The 23,881-nt window shown below is 47.4% G+C and overlaps 1 protein-coding gene across 1 annotated transcript; it reads left to right on the forward strand.

Moving 5' to 3' along the window:
- Positions 1 to 457: 457 nt before the first annotated feature.
- LOC140900769 (keratin, type II cytoskeletal 5-like) lies at positions 458 to 9,984 on the forward strand. Its single transcript, XM_073318549.1, is given in 9 exon segments — positions 458 to 1,243; positions 1,995 to 2,209; positions 4,277 to 4,337; positions 5,167 to 5,262; positions 5,921 to 6,085; positions 6,968 to 7,093; positions 8,044 to 8,264; positions 9,521 to 9,555; positions 9,671 to 9,984. Coding segments are annotated over 9 exon segments (2,019 nt in total).
- The last annotated feature ends 13,897 nt before the right edge of the window (positions 9,985 to 23,881 follow it).

The raw sequence follows: 23,881 nt of genomic DNA on the forward strand, positions 1-23,881 counted from the left end.
GCATTATTGGTGTCTTTAGGTATGCAGATTTCTAAGCAGATTGTGTATCATGTCCTCTGCAATAAGAACATGCAGCCCCTTTGCAATGTAAGAACCATCCCCCAAGCCCTGCAAAGACTTTGAGCATGGAAGTAACTTTACCGGTTAAAGTCAATTGTATTGTTCACGTCAATAGAGCAGCTGGTGTGGTCGTTTACAGACGCTAGCTCTGTGATAGTGGATGATCCAGCGACTAGTCCTGACACACAGGAGTAGCCTCTTCATGCCAAATCTCATGAGTCAGAGTTTCAGAATCAGGCCTACAATCTTGTTTAATTAAAAAAACAACAACCCTGTTGTGCAAGGGCAAGTAAGTGCACTCCGTTACTTTCTTGCCCACAAACAATGCATTTTTCAGAGCCAGGCGGCTACCTAGGTGTGTTTGACAAGACAAGTCGCTGCAAGGTACGTCAAGCCCATGAATGCAGCGGCTCAGCTCTGCATCCCATGCCAAGTGCTCTGAGCGGATAAAAGAAGCGGCTCCCAGCTCTCACCTCAGAGGGGTTCCATCTCCTTCGCTCTCTGCTCTTCTCCCTGCAGCACAGCTTCTATTCCTGCACTTTGCTCCCCACTCGTTTCGTTCTCAATTGAACGAGCCACCATGAGTCGAATCTCCATGAGAAAATCAACGAGCGGGGGTGGAAGCAAGACCTTCAGCTCAGGTTCTGCTGGCTTAAGTGGAGGTTTTGGTGGCGGCGGTGGTGGTGGCAGAAGCAGCTTCAGCTCGGTCTCTGTCTCTCGGGTCGGAGGAGGAAGAGCTGGCAGCTTTGGAGGTGGTGGCGGTGGCGGTTTTGGAAGCAGAAGCCTATATAGCCTAGGTGGAAATAAAAGAGTTTCCTACAGTACCGTCAGCGGAGGTCTCCGGAGTGGATTTGGTGGTGGTGGATACAGTTTTGGTGGAGGAGCAGGCTCTGGCTTTGGTTTCGGTGTTGGAGCAGGCGGTGGTTTTGCTCTCGGTGGAGGTGGTGGGTATGGGTTGGGTGGTGCTGGCGGTGGCTATGGGTTGGGTGGCCCTGGGTTCGGTGGAAGGGGTGGCCCTGGGTTTCCCATTTGCCCACCCGCTGGCATCCACGAAGTGACCGTCAACCAGAGCCTCTTGGCGCCGCTCCACCTGGATATCGACCCGGAGGTCCAGAAAGTGAAAGTGCAGGAGAGGGAACAGATCAAGACCCTCAACAACAAATTTGCTGGCTTCATTGACAAGGTGAGCACCTGTCCTGAATCCACAGGCTGCAAAGTATCTTCTCTGGATTGTTCAGTGTCTTCAAGAAAAAAAATTGAATGCTATCCTTTTCCATGAGCATGCATTGCCTGGGCAATTTCTGTATTCACCATGGTTTATCCACAGGCAGTGGATTATTAGTATTAGGAGAAATCGCTGATTTAAAAACCAGGAATTTTTCTTAAATCTCCATTTCACGCTGCGGGGACAATAAACTGTTGTTTTTTAAAAATCCTTCTCAGCCTTTCACTTGATGATAAACTCTCCGCTAGTAGAAAGAAAAGGAGGACTTGTGGCACCTTAGAGACTAACCAATTTATTAGAGCATAAGCTTTCATGAGCTACAGCTCACTCCATTGGATTCAATGGGGTTACATTGATTTGAAGTAGTTGTGAATCTGGGGCCAGATTTTCAAAGATATTTAGGCACCTAAAGATAGACCCCTAGTGGGCTTTACAAAAGTACCCAAGTAGGTAAGTGCCTAACCTGCTTAAGTTCTTTTGAAAATCCCGCTTGCATCTTTAGGTTCCTAAATGCCATTGGAAATCTGGCACCTGGTCCCAAAATGCCTATATGAAAAGTACCTGTCATATCCTCCCTACTCCCATCTCTCTCTCTCTCTTTCTCGCTCTCTGCCCTGAACTGAACAAATCAACTTTTTTCTCCTCAATGGTTTTGTGAATTGTTTGAATGGGTTTAAGCACCTGCCCGTGGGTTCTGTTTTTCCCCCAGGTCCGATTCTTGGAGCAACAGAACAAAGTATTGGAGACCAAATGGACTCTACTGCAGGAACAGGGCCAGACGACCATCAAACGGAGCCTGGAGCCTCTTTTTGACGCCTATATTAATAACCTCAGGAGGCAGCTAGATAACCTCTTGGGGGAGAGAGGAAGGCTGGATTCAGAACTGAGGAACATGCAAGACATGGTGGAGGATTTTAAGAACAAGTAAGAAAGTCTGCATTAAAATCTAGGCTATTGGCATGCATGAAAAACCAAGCCAGGCATTTCATACTGTACTGAGTATCAAAATGCCTTACATGGGCATCATGTGGCATTTGCTGCTACTCAAAGCAGATGCATACACTGAGCCAGATTCTGATCTCGGAGCATCTGGCTCTAGCTCCATTGAAGGTCAGTGGAATTACTCTAGCGTAACTGAGATCAGAATTTGACCCACTGATTTGTTAAAAATTAAACAGCAGAGGCTTTTAAAATTCATATTCACAAGTATAGTTGATGTGCAAAAATTTCAAAAGCACCGTAAGTGACTTAGAAGCTTAAGTCCCATTTTCAAAAAGTGACCTAGCACTTAGAACTAAGACCCATTGACTTCTGATTTTCAAAAGTGACAGGTACTTAGGTGCCTAAATCCTACTGGCTTTCAGTAGGACTTAGGCGCTTTTGAACATTTTACCCCATATCTAAAATGCCTTCTCTCCATCGCTGATATATACAAGACACTCTTAACCTTTGCATCCTATAAAGCATTAGGTAGCAAGACTGGCAAAGTGCCAATCTGAGAAAATTACACTTGAGGATCAGAAAAGTTTAAATAGATAGATGTGTTTTTAGGAATCTGCACATAATGTTGGCATGGTGGAATGGAATGAATTGGCTTCTAGTATTCATTTGTGTTTTTTGTATTTGTATCTTTCATTGGCTTTTTTAATGGTCCAAAATAATACAGTCTATTTTACTCATTATACTATGGTTTCTGGAGGATGGAAATACTGCATGGGAAATAGACTGTGTCTTATTTCAAATCCCTCTTCATTGCCTCTTTCATCTCATTCCCACGCCAAAATCGGATACAGAGTTGGCAAAAGCCTTCTGGAGACATCCAGATCACCTTTGCCGCAGCACGGTCAAGATAATGCTTCCTTTCTCCTATCTTTCCAAGATCCACCCTGCCTCTTTGATTTAGCCCTAAGCCATGAAGTTTCACAGAAGCATATTTTTAGCTTAACGAAGTGCTTTTGCAAAACTCCAGCTAAAAGATCTTGGAATAAATTGTACAGTTAGGTAGACAGGCTGATTTATGATGTATTTACAGGCATTTCCATGGCAGTTGCATCTAAAGCAATTAGTGACACTTGATAATGGGCCCTAATCCTGCAAAGATTTTAACCACATGCTTAACTTGATGCCTGGTGGGTAGCTCCACGGGTTTCAGCTGGGACTAATAAGAATGCAGAAAGTTAACCATGTGGGTAATTCTGTGCAGGTTTCAGGTGAGTAACCAACCAGTAGGTACCCTTACATCTGGGGCTAGATTTTAAGCAAGTGTGTCAGTTCTGATCTCTGTACTATTTTTCAAATGTAGACCCCTTCTTTCAGCAAGCCACAGCTAAAGAAAATTGGTGGTACTTATATGGCCCCAGGCTGCACAGCATCTGAGCAGCTCGCAGTTGTGAACGTATTTATCTTAACACCCCTTCACTAGCAGTGCTAGTGTCCTTCTTAAAGATGGGGAATGGAGGCATGGAGCCATGAAGGGTAACATTTTCCCAGTGCTTAAGTCACTTTAAAATGTATGATTCCATCAAAGTCCAAGGGAAGTTTGTAGCAGAGCAAGGATTTGAACTTAGGTTTCTGACCTCATGTGCCTGCACGCGACACACTGGACCATTTCCCTCTCAGGCAGTTGTAGGCGAAGTGCTACAATTAGCCACTTCACGATGTGGCTTCTGCTACCACCAGACCTGATACCACTAGCTAAGCTTGGAGACACAGTGGCGAGATTTTCATAGGCACAGGTTGCATCTAGGCACCCAACGCCCATTGATTTTCAGTGGGAGTTGGGCCCCTAACAGCTCTGGATTTAAAATCCTTCCCCCTCTCCCCATGGCCCCTATCGTTTGGAATAGGAGCGGCTTGCATCATAGAAATGTAGGACTGGAAGGGACCTTGAGAGATCTTCTAGTCCAGTCCCCTGCACTCAAGGCAGGGTCCGTGCCTTCTCCACTAGTCACTCAAGCTGATGGGTCCTGATCGAGCACTCTCTCTCAACAGATATGAAGATGAAATCAACCGGCGCACAGCTGCAGAGAATGACTTTGTAGTGCTCAAGAAGGTGAGTAGAGCAGCGTCGCTCATGGGCCTGAGTCCGAGAGGCGTGTGGTACCCGCAGAGTCCAACCAGCACCATTGGGAGCTGTGGACCCCCCCCAGCCCCTGCTCGACTGGGACCTGTCTGGGAATTACAGCTCAAACTGGCATTGGAATGTTTAGCAATGCATTGTGGACGAGGTCCTCAGCTGGAGTAAATTGGTATGGTGTCATTCACCTTGGAAATGAAACCCCTTCAGGGCTGAGAGGAAGAAAGCCTCTTCCCTACTGGCTGCATGCTCGTTACACGGAAAACAGTGGCTGGTGGCTATGCCTAGTGGTAAATCTAGTAGCCCCGCCCTTACCCTCTTGCACCCTAAACCTTTGCCACCCCCAAATCCAGGGTCTCCGGGGCTGAGAAGGGCTGGCACAAGGCACTTGGCACCAGCTACCCAGGAACTGCTCTAGGAACTGCAGTCAGAACTACCAGGATGTCCCTTTCCAGCCTGAGAGCTGGCTGCCCTACCCCCGTAACTCTCCTTGCTCACCCTCCTATCCCTCTGCCCACACCACACCCCTAACATCCCCGCACCGATTGGCACAACACTGCCCCTCCCGCACCAAGTGCTGCTCACCTAGGACCATCCCTGGCCACAAAAGAAGGGACCGGCCTTGCCCTTTAATCACACACTTTAAAAGCACTTGTACATCACGATAGAGTGACTTCTTAGGCAATAACACTCTGCTAAGGCTGATGACAGCGGACAGGTGGTTTTTTTGCTGTTGTCACCAGTGCCCTTTGGCTGACTCTGTAGCTCGTCAGGATGTCCGTGACCTTTGTCTTCTTTCCTTTAGGATGTAGATGGCTCCTACATGAACAAGGTCGAGTTGCAGGCGAAAGCAGACGCGCTGGCAGATGAAATTAATTTCCTGAGAGCTCTGTATGAAGCGGTAAGCAGCTGTCCCCCACTGTTTTAGAAACTTAGAGAGTTCCCCACCCTACTGCACCAGGCACTGATGCCAATCTATGGTATTTGTATGGTCCCCTTTAACATGGGACCTGGCACCTCATAGTCGTCAGTGTATTTATCAAAATTTTCAATGGTAAAATTTCCAAACATTTTTGTTGGTTTCATTCTGCTTTTCGAGTTCGGTTTTTGAAAAGCCCCAAAAAGGAATGTTGGTTTTAATTCAAATTAAATCAAAATGGAAAAAAAAAACCCCAAAAAACCTTGGTTTTATTAGAGGTTGAAATTGTCCACACCAAAAAAATCAAAACATTTTGAATGAAAAATTGTTGCTTAACATTGTTTATGACTACTTATTACCTGCATTATGGTAGCACCTAGGAGCCACAGTCACGGACCATGACCCCACTGCGCTAGGTGCAGTACAAATGCAGAACAAAAAGAGATCCCCTGCCCCAAAGAACTTGCAATCTAAGTATAAAACAAGAGGGGAAAGGCGGAGACTGACAGACAGACAGGGGAGCCCAAGGAAACAGAGAGACACAAGTAGTCAGCAGAATGGGCAGGGATCTCAGGGCACCAGCTGCCTCACGGGTGTCAGCTCTACAATGCAAATGACCCAGGCTTTGCATATCTTCTAGGAACTGAGCCAGATGCAGCAGCAGGTCTCCGACACCTCCGTCATCCTGTCTATGGACAACAACCGAAGCCTGGACCTGGACAGTATCATCAGGGAGGTCAAAGCGCAGTACGAGGAGATTGCCAACAGGAGCAGAGCTGAGGCGGAGTCTTGGTACCAGACCAAGGTGAGTAACCAGGATCATGAGTGGGACTGAAGGCCAATAATGTTCTGGGCTTTTTTTATTCCTCTTATTGCATTCAGTTCCTCACATAGCACCATGGTAGCCAATGGGAGCTTTATCCTTGACTCTGACGGGTACAGGATCACATTTTAGAATGATCAAGTTTGCCAGAAGCTGGGAGTAGAGGACAGGGGATGGATCACTCAATGATTGTCTGTTCTGTTCATTCCCTCTCAAGTACCTGCCATTGGCCACTGTCGGCAGACAGGATCCTGGGCTAGACAGACCTTTGGTCTGACCCAGTGCGGCCGTTCTTAAGTTACATCAGGAATGGATTTGGCTCATTGCACACAGTAATAACAATAGTAAATGACTCTGCAGAGATTTTCATCATTAGTTCTCAAAACACTTAACAGTGGTGGATAAGTATAGTTTTAAATATGGGGAAACTGAGGCAAGTACCGTTTAAGTGATTTGACACTGGTTGCCCAAAGAGTCAGTGGCAGAGCCAGCACTGGAAGCCAGGTCTCGTGACTCCCACATTACTGTTTTAACCACTAGGCCACAGTGTCTATAGTCCTTGGGGTGCAAGGCTGGGAATGCTTTCTTTATTGTAGTAATTACAAGTGTGTCTTTGCTCTAGACGCAACATTAAGAATAAGTGGAAACACATTTGGGTTCCAAGTCCTGTGATTACTAACGCTAGATGAACACACAAGGCCCAGCTGCATACATACACCTTTGCCCTGCTAGTGTCTGGAGGCTTCTGAAGTACAAGACATAGGGCTCCCAAGCTATTTAAATGGATACTATCCAGTTCCTCAAGCTGCAGTAAGTAATGGGTCGTGTTCTCCCTGCCCCGCACCCTTATGTCTGAATATTTAGTTTGAGGAGCTGCAGATCTCCGTCGGGCGGCACGGTGATGACCTGCGCAACACAAAGGTCGAAATTTCCGAGATCAACCGGGTGATCCACAGGCTGCGGAATGAAATCGACAATGTGAAGAAGCAGGTACGGTGGAGCATCTCGTGACCTGGGGCCAGCAAGTGGTTGGGCGTGAAGCAAAGGCCGGGGGCAGGAGGGAGCGTGTGCGCTGAACAACGGTTCGGCTGATGGGTTCGGAGCAGGGAGGTGGTTGAGGGTCGTCTCGTTTTGTAAGAAATGGTGATGCCAGCCTGAAGGAAGTGTGCACGGGACGCTGTGCATTGCATACCAAGCACTCACACTTGCAAGGCCTCCATTACCGTGATAGCTCATGTCTCTCCCGAATCTCTAGCCACTGACCCCTCCTTTCACTCAACTCTTCTAACTCTCAGTGGTAATTTTCTGGTGGTCCATGGAGCAGTTCTAGGCTAGTGCTCTAACCACTGGGCCATCCTTCCTCTTTCTTCCTCTATTAAAAACAGTAAAGCAGCTCTAGTTTACACCAGCTGAGGATCTGGCCACATCATGGCCAGGGGGACTCTACCCAAGATGCAATACACACTGCCGATAAGCTTGAGAACCACTGATATTGAGTACATATCTGTTTGCCCCTTACTTACACAAATTTGATTCACGTTAATGGAGGGGCTGCTGATTTACACCACTGTAAGTGAAAGGGGTCTCATGCCCATTCCATTCAGTGAAATTACTCCTGGTTTACAGTACTGTAAGCAAAAGAGGAATGACACCCAGTGGAGTTACTCCCAATTTACACTGGAGCATGCAAAAGAGAATCATACCCATTGACTTCAGTGCAGTGACTCCTGACTTACACTGTCACATGCGAAAGAGAATCATATCCATTGACTTCAGTGGAGTGACTCCTGATTTGCACAAAGGGGACTCATGCTAATGATTTCAGTGATCTGTTTATTACTCCAGGCTTACATGGGCTTACATGCCCAGAGTGAGCTTTCACTCTCACATTTGGTTACCCCATTAAATAATAACCACACTTCAATGTTCCCGGTTCGCAGTGCGCCAACCTACAAGCGGCCATTACCGAGGCCGAGGAGCGCGGCGAACTGGCCCTCAAGGACGCCCGAGCAAAACTGGCTGAGCTGGAGGACGCCCTGCAGAAGGCCAAGTCAGACTTGGCCCGCCAGGTGCGGGAGTACCAGGAGCTGATGAACGTCAAGCTGGCCCTGGATATCGAGATCGCCACCTACAGGAAGCTGCTGGAAGGAGAGGAGAGCAGGTGGGTGCACGATGCAATGCCACCACAGCCCTGAGGCAAGTGAGCAACCCAATTGCTCCCCTGAGCGCAGGATGCGAGATTGGAACCCTATAATTCCGGGTATGTCTACCCAGCAACGGCGACGTGTGACCGCAGAACCCGTGCTAGCCCTGACTGGGCAGTGACACAGGCTCCCCACGTGGGTACGCACCCAGGCTTGGACTCAAGCGGCTAGTCTGTACTGCTGTGGCTTTGCTGCTATTTTTAATGAGCTGGGCTGATCAAAGCTGCCTTGGGTATGTCTATCACACATGCAGCATTGACACCTCCCAACTGCAGCGTAGACATACACCCAACGAGGGACGGAACAAAGGCTAAATTTTCGTGTGAGCAAATAAGGTGCCTTCCTTCATGTTTGCACAGCTCCTAGCACACTGCGAGTGGCACCGGAAATATGTCCCAGTAATTAGAAGAAGATAGGTAAAATGCCGCTGTAATTGGAGCAGAGATGGGATAAGGTGCTGCAAATGCAATCCCATGACTGTGAGTACTGTGAGCTAGATTAGATGAGACTGATGTGTGATGCTTGACTGATGTTCAGAGTTTAAAGATGGGAATCCTAGTGCTGGAAGCTTTCATAAGGCTGAAAATCTAGCTGACAAAACTATATGTGTGAGGTGGGCTGGTGACTAGTCCCTCCTTTTCCATTGTTTTCATCCGCACTCTAAATGTTTTACCTAAACATCTCATCCGGACATTGGGCAAATTTCAGCTGGCTCCAAAGCTGGCTGAACAACGGGAGAGGGAAAATTCACCAAAATTCAGAAAACTTCCAGTCTTCCCCCTTTCATTTTTCCATGGCCTTAGAAAAAGTTTTTCCCTGAAATTTCCAATCCGGTTGGCTCTAATAAGTAATGGAGCTGGAATTTTCAAAGGGAGTAGGTAAGGCCTTTTTGAAAATTCCAGCCTATGCTCCTAAATCAATTCAGACTCGAAATAAGGTGCAACTTACCTAGGGCCAGGGTAGATTCTCCACCGCTATAGGTCTTTAAGTCAAGACTGGGGGCCTTTCTAAAAGATATGTGCTGGCTCAACCAGGACTTATGGGTGCAGGAATCCCTACAGGAGATTCTCAGGCATGGGTTATCAGAGTAGATGAGCACAATGGTCCCTTCTGGCCTTAATGTCTGCAAATCTGTCTGTATCGGTCATTGGCTGCCTGTGAGTTGAGGGCGCCACTTACATCCTTTCCTTCCTGTCTCTCTCTTCCCTAACAGGCTGGCAGGAGAGGGAGTTGGACCCGTGAGCATCTGTAAGTGATTCGAACTCTGACCTATCATTGGCTTTTCCAAATGAAGGGGATGTCTGGGTTTGGTTTCCCTCTGGAAAGCACAGAGGTCTCAGCTGTTGTGCTTGTCGTTTTGCAGCGGTGGTCAGCTCCTCAACTGGATACAGCACTGGAAGCAGCCTAGGAGGAGGATACGGAGGTGGGCTTTCCATGGGAGGTGCCGGAGGAGGTGGCAGCTACGGTCTCAGCATGGGAGGCGGAAGCGGATTCAGCGTTGGCGGCGGTGGCGGTGGCGGATTTGGCTACGGAGGTGGGCTCGGCATCGGAGTGGGCAGCAGTTTCAGCTCTGGAAGCGGAAGAGGCCTGGGTGGAAGTCTGAGCTCCGGCGGGAAGAGCAGCTCCAGCGTGAAAATCGTATCCAAGACCACTTCCAGCAAAAAATCCATCAGATAAAGATGAGGCCCCCAGCGATCCCTGCATGAATGAAAACACGTTTCCTAACTACTGAAAGCAAGTGCAGCCCTTAGAAATCCATTGTGTAAATAGCTGAGCTAAGCCCCTCACTCATGTCCTTTCACCTTTTCCCCGTGGATTGGGTTCAGCCAGGATCTTACCATGGAAATCTGGAAGGTTGTTGGCCAAAGCATTGGTTGCAATCTGTTTCACATGTGGGGTTCTGACCAGCACAGAGGCCAGACCGTATTCCTGATTCGGCACGTGCTTTATCGTTAATTCCCATGGGAATCGTGAACTTAAAGATGAGCTGAAGCGCTTTGCTGAATCAGGACCTGTCTGATCACCACGCCCAGTTAAATCCATCACTCACAGCTGATGGGAAGGGGGATTTCCATTTTCATGCTGTGCAAACGTGCCTAGATATATGTTGCCTGAAATCCCTTTCCTGTTTGGGCGTGTTCATTTAATTCACAGTAAAAAGAAAATTTGTAGCGGCAGCCTCACGAAATTACAAACCGTCTGTTCTAGCCAAAGAAAATAGTTACACGACACTATAATACGGTAAGATCTGTGCCCCAACATGCGTTCTAAGATGCGGGTGTCCTCCTTGCAACCAAAAACTATCTTCAGCGCTGTCATTTTCATGTGTGATCCGGAGGAAAAGGTGATTGCTTTTTTGGTGTATAAACTGAAGCACTGATTTCTAATTCTTTGTCCTCATGGCTACCGCCCCTTGACTTTCGGGCGTATGGTACCGTATGTCCAATAAACAGCATGTGTCATTTTTAAACTGTCGTTTTCCTGTTTTTTCCTCCCCAAAATATTCTGAGGTGTATTATCATAGCATCAAGAGGACCCCAATTGAGAGCAGGTCTCCATAGTAGGAGCGTCGCCAGCAGATCGAGGGAAGTGATTATTCCCCTCTATTCGTCACTGGTGAGGCCACACTTGGAGTATTGCATCCAGTTTTGGTCCCCCCCACTACAGAAAGGATGTGGACAATTTGGAGAGAGCCCAGCGGAGGGCAACGAAAATGATCAGGGGGCTGGGGCACATGACTTATGAGGAAAGGCTGAGGGAACTGGGCTTATTTAGTCTGCAGAAGAGAAGAGGGAGGCGGGATTTGATAGCAGCCTTCAATTACCTGAAGGGGGGTTCCAAAGAGGATGGAGCTTGGCTGTTCTCAGTGGTGGCAGATGACAGAACAAGAAGCAATGGTCTCAAATTGCAGTGGGGGAGGTCAAGGTTGAATATTAGGAAACACTATTTCACTAGGAGGGTGGTGAAGCACTGGAATGGGTTAGCTAGGGAGGTGGTGGAATCTCCATCCTTAGAGGTTTTTAAGGCCCGGCTTGACAAAGCCCTGGCTGGGATGATTTAGTGGGTGTTGGTCCTGCTTTGAGCAGGGGGTTGGACTAGATGACCTCCTGAGGTCTCTTCCAACCTAATCTGCTATAATTCTATGAGCTCAGGCCTGCTGAATTTCAGGCCAGGACATTAACCAGAAAAAATCCTCCTTTTCCCCTGAAGCTGCACACATTTGAAGAAGTGGACAAAGAGGAGTGGGGCGGATAGCAGGCGCCAAATGTTTAGCAAGATTTCATGCCTCAATGTTTATTGGCAGTGTCTAAACCATTATAACACCTCCCCCCCCCCCAAAATCCTTATTTAATTGTGGAAATGCTGAAATACACCAATGAAACTCAGTGCGTTCAGAATAAGAATTTGTGGAATACAGTGGGAACAGGTGACATCCCCAAACTGGCCCTACCCTAGCAGACACATGCAATGGGTACTGTGGCTGGTCCTTCACAATGGGTACAACCCACCCCTTACCTTTCTGGAGTTTAACTTTATTTTTACTGAAGGCTGAGATTTTCAACTGGTCTTAGAGAAACTGGATTCCTACCCAGATCCCTCAGGTGGCCAGAAATCTCAGCTTAAAAACCTACAACATGGCTTCACAAATGTCTCTTTGTCCCCAAGCGCCCTCTAGTGGTGGCTTCTCAAGCTTTCGCTCTGCTCTTCCCTCTAGATCTCTCTTACCCCAGAAACACACTCCTCCTTTTAATGGTGCGAATGAGACCCACCCAGTCTGAGTACCAGGCTGAGCCAGTATAACAGCTCTGCAATCTGACTCCCAGTGACAACCAGAGAAGCAACAGAATTAGAAATGTTTGTTAGGAAGGAAACACTGTCCATATTTCATGAACATAACTGTATAAATGATCCATGGAGGGTAATTCAACCCTGTTGTCTGTGATCAGACACCATAGCCAACAACTTGGCTGTGGGACAGACCAAGGGGAAATTCCAACTCCACTAGGTATTGTTTACATTGCAATGGCAGGGTGCTTTCCAGCAGCATGGTTTCTAGGGCTTTGTTTTGTTAAGCGGAAGAAGAGAATTACCCTCCTTCCAGGAGAAATGAAGAGATGTTAGACTATTGATGAACTAAGTGTTGCAAGAGCATATGGTCTGCCTTAAGTTGGAACCAGATCTCTTAGTCCTGTCGGCACCCCTGATCAATTAAGGTGGGGAATTTCTAAAGGGGCCTCCAATGGATGCTGGATGCTTAATAGCCTTTAGGTGTCTTTGGAAACCTCAGCTTACACACAGAACGATTCCCATGTAGCTTTTTGCTTCTTCAACCCACCGCTAAATAGCAGGGATACCAAAACTGAGGGGGGGGGGGCTCTTAGTGGAAATACCATGAAGGCTCCTTCCCCATGTAAACACATATGTGCTGGGATTGGGGGAGGTGACAATGGGACCCAGAGAGTCTGGAGCAGGTGCAATGGGGCCCAAAGGTGTTGGGATGCAGGTAGGAACCCCCAGGACCTGCCTGCCTCCCTCCTGCCCACTGAACCTCAGAACTTATCTTCACTCCCCTCCTATCCTCCCAAACCCTGGCCCCATTCACAGGGAGCTTTCACCCCGCCCCCAGCTAAATAGTCCTGTTCATAGAAAGGAGGCAACAGTACTCCACGATGTATTTAGATTCCTGCCTCTAGAGCCTTCAGTCCTATGCAGAGCTGGCTTAAGAGAACAAATCCACCTTAAACTGGATAGTGAAGACATCGGGTTTTGATGGCTCCTAATAGCCACAGAACATGGTTCTGGAGATGAATTAACAGTTCCCTAAACTCTACAGAGATGTTCTAGAGGAGCGTTAACAAATGCTCCCACAAGAATCACCCCCTGTGACGCCCACTGGATCTGTGACGGACAGTCCACGGGCTCAGCTGTAATTGACACATTTGATCTCTTAAGGAAATACAGCCCCTTTTAAAAGTGGACCCAAGAGGAGTTTCCTTCCGGCTGAAATGCAGGTCAAACCCAGCCAAGAATCTCCTAGGGCTGAATTCTAGATGCTTAGGGCCTGATCCTTCATTGTCCTGCTCCTTGTGCAGTGATTTACAAAAGTGTGAAGTGAGTGTGATAACTGCAGTGAGACCCAGATTGCACACTTCCCTGCAGAGCCCCCTAGCCTGCAAACAAGACCAGGAAACCCCCGGAGGATTTAGAGAGCCGGGAACCAAGCCGGGAATCATTTCTAATTCTGTTATTTTTCTGGTTGTCACTGGGAGTCAGAAGCCGGGAATCAAGCCCATAGAGTCTAATACATTGTACACAGACTAGGATAATGGGAACACTCAGCTAATCGCTATACAGGCTTCTAGATGCATAGATTCCAAGGCCAGAAGTCCCTGTGATCATCCAGTCTGACCTCCTGCATAACTCAGGCCAGAGAAATCCCCGCAAATAATTCTTAGAGCAGATCAACGGAGGTGGTTCAAAGGAGCCTCTGAAATATTACAATCTACAAAGGAGGAACTGAGACTGCAGATCTGCAGTATGGTGGCCATGAATAAAACCTGTGGTTCTGAAGAGGGGCAAAGAGACAGAGGCAAGTTACCCCACAGAAGGCTAAGTGCCAGCGAAGATTGCTGCCTCAGGAGAAGATGTCGTGGAGAGAGCAAGTCACACCTACACTTCAAAGCAATCTAAGAGCATGAGTGGCCTCCGGGTACCGCTGGCGGGCGGGGACATGCTAGCAAAGGAGTGGATCGCCCTGTTTCATGGTAACGCCCTGGTGGATTTCATCCCAGTTTGTTCCTTCAGGGAAGGAGGTTTTTTGGTCCTATGCCCCTCTGAGGTCATGTGCATCCTCCAGCTGCTCAGGAGCTTGTCACACAGCCCTCCCACGCCTAGGCAGTACCGATGGCTTGGAGACCTGGCCTCCTGCCATGATTGCCCCTGGCCAGGTCCCTACCACCTTTAAAGGGCTCTTCCCCAGTTAAAGGGAGCCCCCCAGGCTGTGTTCCCTTCTCTCTCTAATTGCTACAGGGAAAGCAGGAGGGGGCAATGCGTGTCTCACTGCCCAAACCCAGCCCAACCCCTCTTCCATCTCCCTTCCGATCCATGCAACCCTGACTCAACGGAGAACGCCCTTCAAGGCATGAGGCAGAGGGAGGTTGTACTGTGAAATTGTCTGACCTCCCTTTCCCTGCAGGAGGGGTAAGATCCATGCTTGGATGAACGGATTCGTACCTGGATTTTGGAGGCATGATCTGTCCTGGAGCAAGGGTGGCGTCTCACAGACAGACTTGATCGCTGAGCTTCTGTGATGCAAAGAAACAGAAGGCAAGACCGACACACACACTTGTATGGCAACTGTCAGTAGTTTAGCCATTGCCCCATCTCTGCTGTCGCTATGAAATTCCTAGGTGTGGCCTCTGACGGAGAGCTGCCTTAGACCAGTCATCTTTCCTTTGATCTTCTCTTGCATGTCTATTAAACTTTGCTTCATTTAAGACACTTTTGAAAGAAGCTGGGTTGGGAAATGACATTTTTCGAGAGGACATAAAAAAATAATTTTCCAGCCAAATCTGAAAAAAAAAAAAGTTTAAATGAAGCAAAGCTTACTAGAAACGTTTTGTCATTTTCTTTGAAAACCCCCAAACTCCACATTGTTCGGCTTTGGAAATTTTTCTAGGAAAACTGAACTTCAAAAAGGAACTCGATAAGTTCATGGAGGATCGGTCCATCAATGGCTATTAGCCAGGATGGGCAGGGATGGTGTCCCTAGCCTCTGTTTGCCAGAAGCTGGGAATGGGCGACAGGGGATGGATCACTTGATGATTACCTGGCATCAAGTGTTTTGTTCATTCCCTCTGGGGCACCTGGCACTGGCTACTGTTAGAAGACAGATACTGGGTTAGATGGACCATTGGTCTGACCCAGTATGGCCGTTCTTATGTTCTCATGAACTTGCTTTGGTAGAAATTTCCATTACATTGAAAAGGCATTTTCTATCCAAAAAATATTTAAATGGAACATTTTCAACCAGTTCTAATTCTTTCATCTTAGTCTGCTCCAGGGACAGTCACCCTGCTCTATTCTCAATGGCTAAGACAACAAATTTCTTCTCCGTGACAAAAAGGGGGAAGGACTCGAATAGTCCTTGATGCTAAGTAGTTGGTCCAAAATATTGCCCATCCCCAAAAGGTGCTTGCTCCAGCCAATGAGAAGCCATGAAAGACTAGTTGAATATTAGTGATGGGAATGGGGGCCCCAAGGTTACCAGTCAAAGTGGTCAGGGATTTTTTGACAAAACATATTTTATAGAAAAATGCTGATCTGGTGGAACCAAACCTTTTCACAGAAAAGCATTGGATTCAAATAATTAAAGATAGAATATGATACATTTATGAATGGGATTCGTGACAGGGTTTTCTACGATAGCAAGGGGCTGGGCTCAATGCTCCTGGAGGTCCTTTCCAGTCCTCCATTCTGCATTCCTCTGAATTTTCTCAGCTAAATTTTTTTTTGAAAAAACATTTCTACATCATCACAATGTTCCAGCTGGACATTTCTGAAATGGAAACTCAGCTGTTTGGTGGCATAGGAAGCTCCGGGAGGGACATGGGAGGAGTGGGAACGTGGCGTGCTCAGGGGAGGAGGCGGGAAAGAGGCAGGGCTGCGGCAGGGATTTGGGGAAGGAGTCTGAATAGGGGCAGGGAGGGGACGGAGTTAGGGCGGGGACTTTGGGGAAGGCGTTGGAATGGGGGTCGGGGCAGGGGAGGAGTCTGGGTGGGGCCAGGGGCCGAGTGGGGGTCAAGCACACACCGGCGTGAGCAGAAGTCGGCACCTCTGCTCTGGTTTCACCCCTCCGCTGGGGCTGAGAGGCAGAAGTGGTGAAGAAACCAGCAGGCCAGCGCTGCTTCAACTTAGACTTCCCCCGTGTAAGAGGAATTCTCAGCCGGTGGGATCGGGCCAGTCTCTGCTCCCTTTGCATGGATAGTTTGGGACTAAGGTTACATCTACACTTGGAGCTAGGGGTGAGATTCCCAGCTGGCACAGACATATTTGCTCTAGTTCTCATTGAGCTAGCAGGCTAAAAAAGTATGCTAGATGCCTGAGTATGTACCCAAGGGATCCAGGTGGGTTTGCTCTCAGGGCGGCTAGCCTGTGCGGCCGCTCCCTGCTACCGCAGCTACATTACTATCTTCGGCACACTAGCTCGATGAGAGCTGGCGTATGTGTACACAAGTGGGGAATCACACCCCTAGCTCCAAGTGTAGATGTAGCCACAGAGGTTGGAGCAGGCCAGGGGAGGGTGAGGAGAACCTCACCTCTAAGACCAGATGAGCTCAATGGCAAAACAGATATCTGCTTCTGAAAGGTGGATTCGTTCATGTGGTGTGCATAATAAATTTCTCCAGCCAGCTACTAAGAAACACAATGTTTCGACAACAGTCTAGGGTGGGGGCTGCATTGTCATGATCAGTCACCCCAAACCTGTGGCTGCGGCTCCTTGCACATTACTTTTGCCTTTTGTCTGTGGCTTCTTCTTGGAATTCCTTTCTGATGAGTGACAGCCACACCATCCCCGCCCTATGGTAAAAGCTGAATGGAAAGTTTCATTTATTTCCTTTTAAGTTGGTTAGAAGAGTTTTCTTTTGCAACAGACTCCACCCCAGCTAGTATGTTCTTTGGCTAGAAAGACATGTTGCAAAAGTAAAAGGGGGTAACCAGTGAGTTTTGAAGTGCAGCTTGGTATCGAGGGCTGTGATTTTCAAAGAAGTCTATGGGATTTCAGTAGGTGATTGACAGATGCATAGGTACAGGGGGACTGGATGCAGTCACAAACTACTTCGGGCTCCTTATTTTTCACTCATCAGGGGAGGAAACCATTTAAACCTGAGGTCTTGATTCTCCACTGTTGTGCTGTTTGTGTGGTCATTCACAGTTGTGCAAAGTGACTACAATGAGGGACCAATACGCTGTCAGCAGCATAAGTGAACAGAGAACTGATCTGGTATCATTCTATATCTATCAAGTGATGGGTGCTGTCTTTGCTGAAGCACTGGGGACCCTACAGAGCTAAAAGGATGAGCTGTTTCGCACACAAGCTGCTGTGATGATAGACATATCATAGAATCATAGAATCTCAGGGTTGGAAGAGACCTCAGGAGGTCAGCTGATCCAACCCCCTGCTCAAAGCAGGACCAACACCAACTTGATCCTGTGTGGATCAAGCAAAGAGGGGGATCTGTAACATGCTCACCAGTGGGTTACATCTGCACAGGTGCAACAGATGACCCTCAGTGCAAGTCGGATGAGAATCTGGCCCAGAATATTGTCTGCAAATCAAATATCCTTTGGGCTTGATCCTGCATTCTCTTACTTATGGGACTATCCCTTACTCATGGTTTCTGGGACTATGAATGAGTCTACTCAGATGAGTAAAGGTTTGCAGGACTGGGCCTCAGAGCTGCAACGCCCGATTGAGCCACCTGCATTGCTATCCTGGCATACTTATTGGCGATATTAGTGCAAAGGCAAGTCTATGAGATAATCAACCAATATGAGGGCTTGTCTGCATGGAGACTCAGTGCACGGCAAATTAGGGTGTCAATCTACAGCGCACTAGCTTGCCATGCACTAACTGGCCACATGGACCCTGCTACAGTGCACTAAAGTTCTGTTGTGTGCTTTGATCTACAGCTGCTTTCGGGATCTGGGCTAAAGGAATAACAGCTCTGGGGCCATGTCCTGCAATCGTCCTGGAACTCAAGGAGCCTGCTTCTCCTCTCACACCAGTTTTACATGGCTGTAACTCCACTGACTGCAACTGACTGGTACAAAGAGGCTGGAACAGGCCAGGGGAATGGGAGGGGAGACCCTATCTTAAAATGAGATTCACTCAATATCAAACAGGCATCTCCCTCTGAAAGACGCACTTGTTCACATGCCCAGAAGCGCATCATGTGTAAATGTAAAAAGAATCAGGCGCCAGTGGGCTGCTCAGATGAGTAAAGGTTGCAGAATCTGTCCCTTGCTTAACTTAAAAGTCCACTTTTATAGTATAAGAGGTGCAAAAAACGGACCTCATCCAGTGCACCAAACGCCCCAACGACAATGTGGGTGGAACGAGACAGTCGCTACACTCTCGAATGAACTCACACAGTAAAATGATAAAAGACAAAAACACCCTGTCACTGGTGGGTGACGACTTTTCACAAAGCGATCACTCCATATCTGACCTCTCAGTCCTCGTCCTCAAAGGAAGCCCGCCCAATACCTTCAAAAGACAAGCCTGGGAGCTGAAATTCAGGGTTCAAAAAAGAACTAGATAAGTTCATGGAGGATCGGTCCATCAATGGCTATTAGCCAGAATGGGCAAGGATGCTGTCCCTAGCCTCTGTTTGCCAGCAGCTGGGAATGGGCGACAGGGGATGGATCACTTGATGATCACCTGTTCTGTTCATTCCCTCTGGGGCACCTGGCACTGGCCACTGTTGGAAGACAGGATACTGGGCTGGTGGACCATTGGTCTGACCCAGTGTGGATGTTCTTATGTTCATAATTCTGGTAAACACCAAAAATGATGGACTCAGTAGAAACCCTGGTTTTATGTCTCATTACAACAATTTGTAACCCACAAAGGCTTTTGTCTAGCACTTTTGTCAGTAAAATTTTTGTCAGTCACAAGTGTGAAAAAAAACAGGCTCACGAGGGGCAGTTCAGTTATGCTGGAGGGAGAGCTCTGTAAGGTCTGGAGTGTAGCTCTAGCCTAAGGGTATGGCTACACTTGCAGCGTTTTTGCACTCTACGTTTCATCGATGACAGGAAACCGGTGAAAGAAAAGCGCTGGTTTGTGTACTCACTTAATTCCTCCGGCGTCAGAGCGTGTTTGCACCAGCAGCACTTCCATCGCCGATAAGAGCAGGGTTGTAGGGCAGCTACCCCACAGTGCAGCTCTCTCGCTAGGTCTTGTGGAAAGAAGGGGATGAGCGGAAGGCATTCTGGGTCCCTGCTCAATGCCCCGTGGTGCACTGCTTCCTAGCCCAGCCGCCCCATTACTTCCTTGTTTCTTTCGTGGCATTTTTAAAAAAGAAAACCCTGCTGTCTGGCTGCTTTCCCCGCCACATCTACCAGCAAAGGAAAAGGGAGTTTCAAACTTCCTGGGGCTTACAGGGGGAGGGGCGGACATCCCTTTACCTGGCGTCAGAGCAGCAGAGATGCTGGGCAGAGTGGTCACTTTTGGAACTGTGGGATATCCTCCGAAGGCCAAAAGGTGTTTACACAGGTAGAACGTATCTTCACTTTCACAACAGCGCAAAAAGAACAGCGGAAAGAGCTGTATGCCTCTCGTGAAGGTGGTTTTCTTTTTGTGGTGAAACTTCTGTGTTTCACCGCAAAAAAGTCGTTAACAAGTGTAGACGCTCCCATGGTTTTAGTGCAAAAAAGGGACTTTTTGCGCTTTAAATGGCAAGTGTAGACATTGCCTTACTCTTTGCCCTATGACTGCAGAGCTGTTAATTGCCCAGTTCATTTTGAATGGTTTCTTGCAACATATGTTAACTCCTTATACTTAACAGTCTGCTCCACCTTGTATTTAGCTGTGATTACCTTTCCCAGACCCGAAGAAGAGCTCTGTATAGCTCAAAATCTTGTCTCTTCCACCAACAGAAACTGGTCCAATAAAAGATATTACCTCACCCACCTTGTCTCTCATAAAAAAAAAATTAAACATTTAGCATTTCATTTCATTTTTCAAATAATATTTCACGCAATAGGTTTCAGATAAACAAAGATGAACATACATCAATATAGAACACAAACTCTTTCTGGGACTACAGGTGTCCCCCCACTGCAAGTTAGTGGGAGATCAGGGTTTTCACTACCATTCAGGACTCATCCCTAATTGTTGCACAATCCCATTATTACAGTCTGCAGATACTTAGCCATGTTAACAATAGGACTGGAGGTTTCCCAGGGGTATGTGCTTGTGAGATCACTCTGCCTGTATAAACAGATTTGGCATGAATCATATACTTCTTGAATTAGCTGGAATGCACATACTGTCTAAAACCACTGCCCCCCGCCCCCCATGAATGTCAGCATGAAACTGGACAAAACCCAGATTAATTATTTTTTCAATTTACCAGCTGAATCCACTGTGAATCCAAAAGCAAAGCAGGTGGCTTGCAGGAAGAGGAGCCTGGAGCAAAAAGCTGAGAAAGAGGTTTTCCATTGCTAAACCTCCTTATCATGTGCACTGAAAATCTAGATTAAAAGAGCCAAAGAGAACTGGTAACAATTGACTACACCCAAGTATAAAATATCAGCAGGTTGCATTCTAGCAGCTGCCATAAATAATGTTGCAAACCGATTTCAGTTCCAACCCCCTTGTCTTCACAAAGCATTCACCGCCTTCCAAAATGAGCCCCTTTTTCGCTTTCTGCTGCATGGTGATGCCCCAGCTACATCCCAGAAAATGCCAATTAAAGGTCTTCAGTTGTTTTTTGAGATTAAAAATATCCCAATTAGGCAAAGCTACAGCAAAACTGGCTGCAGTTTGAATGGCAAAATTAGGAAAGGCGTTTGTCCTAATTAAGGACTAGTGTCTTTGATTGATTGCGTGGCGGAGTAATGGTTTTAATTTAACAGGGACATGACTAGTTGAAAATGGCCTATTAAACACACTCAATAGACGATTTCCTTAATTTTACAGGTATGGCAATGCAATACAGGTGCACTTAACACATAGGCATAGCTCGTTATGGCCCAACCCTGTAAAACGCTGAGCAGCCACAACTCCCATTAAAGTCAATGGAAGAGGAAGGTGCTTAGTCAACGCCATGCAAGTTCAAGCATCGGGGTGGCCAACCTGGGGCTCTTCAGAAGTTAACATGCGGCTCCTTGTCTAGGCCCCAACTCCGGGGCTGGAGCTGCAGGCGCCAACTTTCCAGTGTGCCGAGGGGTGCTCACTGCTCAACCCCTGGCTCTGCCTCCACTACACCCCTTCCCACCCCCTCCTCTGAGCCTGCCATGCCCTTGCTTCTCCCCGCTCCCCGCCAGAGCCTCCTGCACGCCAGGAAACAGCTGATCGGGAGGTGCGGGGAGGGAGTGGGGGGGGGCACTGATCGGCAGGGCTGCCGGTGGGTGAGAGGCGCAGGGAGCTGATGCGGGGTTGCTGACGTGATACTGTGGCTCTTTGGCAATGTACATTGGTAAATTCTGGCTGCTTCTCAGGCTCAGGTTGGCCACCCCGATCTATGTGTGTAGCACCTGGTTTAAAGGGTTTACAAATTCTTCTGGAAAACCCATCAGAGTTTATACCCTGTGCAATGAGAATAGCAGCAGATAAGAGAGTTTTCTGAGTTCCACAGAGCCAGCAAAGTGTCAAAGCAGCGTCAATTGCCAGGCGAGTTTCTCCTTCTTTGTTCCCGCTAAAGAAACGAAGACTGTACTATTTCAAAGCAAGCTAGGGGACATGTGCACCCGGTTTCCATTGATTTTAATGGCAGCTGTGGAAAATCTCAGCCTAAATACATATAAAATATCCCGAATGGAGTAACCAAGCGGCGAGATCAAAATGCAGTGTAGTTGTAGCCGTATGGGTCCCAGGATATTAGCGAGGCAAGGTGGGTGAGGTCATACATTACTTCACCTGCCTTGTCACTCAAAACTCAGGGCATTCAAGGCTGTCTCAGCAACATTATCTCAACCATTCTCCACTTATGGGCCCAGATGGGCGGCTAGTGCAAATCACCGTAGCTCCACTGACTTCAGGGAAGCTGCGCCAATTTTCCCCCGCTGAAGTTGTGACCCACTGATTTCAGCGGGGGCTACACTGATTTACACCAGTGGAGGGGTGTGGCCCATTGATGCCAGTGGTGCAACACCAGTTTACATCAGCTGGGGTTCTGGCATGTGTAGTATTTTCTATTCCTTTTATTTCTTTATTTTTTGCACATCAGAGAAATAACATAATGCAGCGGCTCGCAACCTGGGATGGGTGCAGGGGGGGGGGGTGGGGATGTCATGACTCCCAGGGAGATGGCGAACACTTGTGTCAACGATTGACACCATCCTACTATTCTCATCCTCCTAAAAGGGAGAGAGCTCCTGGTTCAATCTTTGCTATACGGGAGGAAGTTCTTGCACTGTGACCCCATGGAAAGCATTGAGACATAGAGCCCCTTCGTGTATTATTCGTCTCTGTTTTGAACGCATACTATAAAATACACTGTAATGCTGGGTTACCATTGCTGGAGTGGCATTACCTTCTGGAATTCCCTGACTTCTTTTCAGTTGCTTGATTTAGCACCCCGAACATTGCACCAATGTTATCTACCTGCCAGTAGGGCTGGGGGTTTTCAATCCCATACAGTTTTCCCAGCTTTTGAAACATTTTCTCTTCCCAAAGCGAAACCAAAAAGCCCAAGTCCCAACAATGTTTGTGAACTGGGGGGGGGGGGGCATTGGGGGGCAGGTTATCCATTCAGGTCCATTCATTTCATTTGAAAATTTTGAATCTTTTTGTTTTGATTTTTGACATTTTGTCCTTTTCTTTTGAGTAGAATTTAAGTGAAATTTGAAAGGAAACCTCCCCCTCCAGAAAACATTTATTTTCCACACTGTCCAAAAGGGCCATTTCCACACGTTGACCCTTTTTTAAAAAAAGCCATTATTATAATTTTGACAAGTCAACAATGTTGGGGCACAAACCCTTTCGGTGACAAATTCTCCACCAGCGGTACCTGCCACGTCTACCCTTCCACCATATCCCTCGGTTTTATGGTTTTTATATATGGACACATTTTCAAAAGAGCTCAGCATTATGGGTACTCAGTCTTTTTGGAACTCTGGCTTTTATTTAGGCCGTCCGTGGGAATGAGCGCATTTGAAAATCTAGTTCCATGGTGCCAAGCACCAGGGTAACATGTAAGTCTCATGTAAAATGACAGGATTAAAAAATCTAGAACAGAACGTTTTATTCTCTCTCTCTCTGCTGCAGTGAATGGAGGAAATCCATTTTGCATATGGAACATATTGTTTATCTTATAAATAAATTTAAATCTTATAAATTTATCTTATAAAATGCTAGCTTTGTGCCTTGAATAATACAGGTGAAAACACCTTGCTTTTAAGGTAGAGACGGGAGTGCAGGGTCTAGGCTTAGAAATGGCAAAGCATAAGGGCTGAACCAGTAGTATTAGAGCAAGGCATGTCAGCAGTTTGCTCTCTGGGCCCCAAATGACTAGCACATGCCGTGAACTCTTTGACACTGCCTTTCTTGTTGCCTACGCAGAGGCCAAAAGGCGACAGTTATTTCCAAACAACAGGAATGTTGCTCAGAAATGCAACTATTCCATTGCACAGGGGTGTGTCGGTGGAGTGAGCTCACTGTACAGAACGCTGCAGGGCACACCAAGCCCAATTAATCAGGAAGATCATTCACATCAGGAAGCCAATCCCAGTTCCTCAAGCACATAAAAGAGGTCACCTCAGCCCTTGAAGAACAGAGGTTCATCCTTCTCTTCTGTGTTCTGTTCTCTTCTCCAGAAACCTCACTCCTTCCTTCCTTCCACTACTT

Source organism: Lepidochelys kempii, chromosome 20 (assembly GCF_965140285.1).
Source record: "Lepidochelys kempii isolate rLepKem1 chromosome 20, rLepKem1.hap1, whole genome shotgun sequence".
Taxonomy (NCBI): domain Eukaryota; kingdom Metazoa; phylum Chordata; order Testudines; family Cheloniidae; genus Lepidochelys; species Lepidochelys kempii.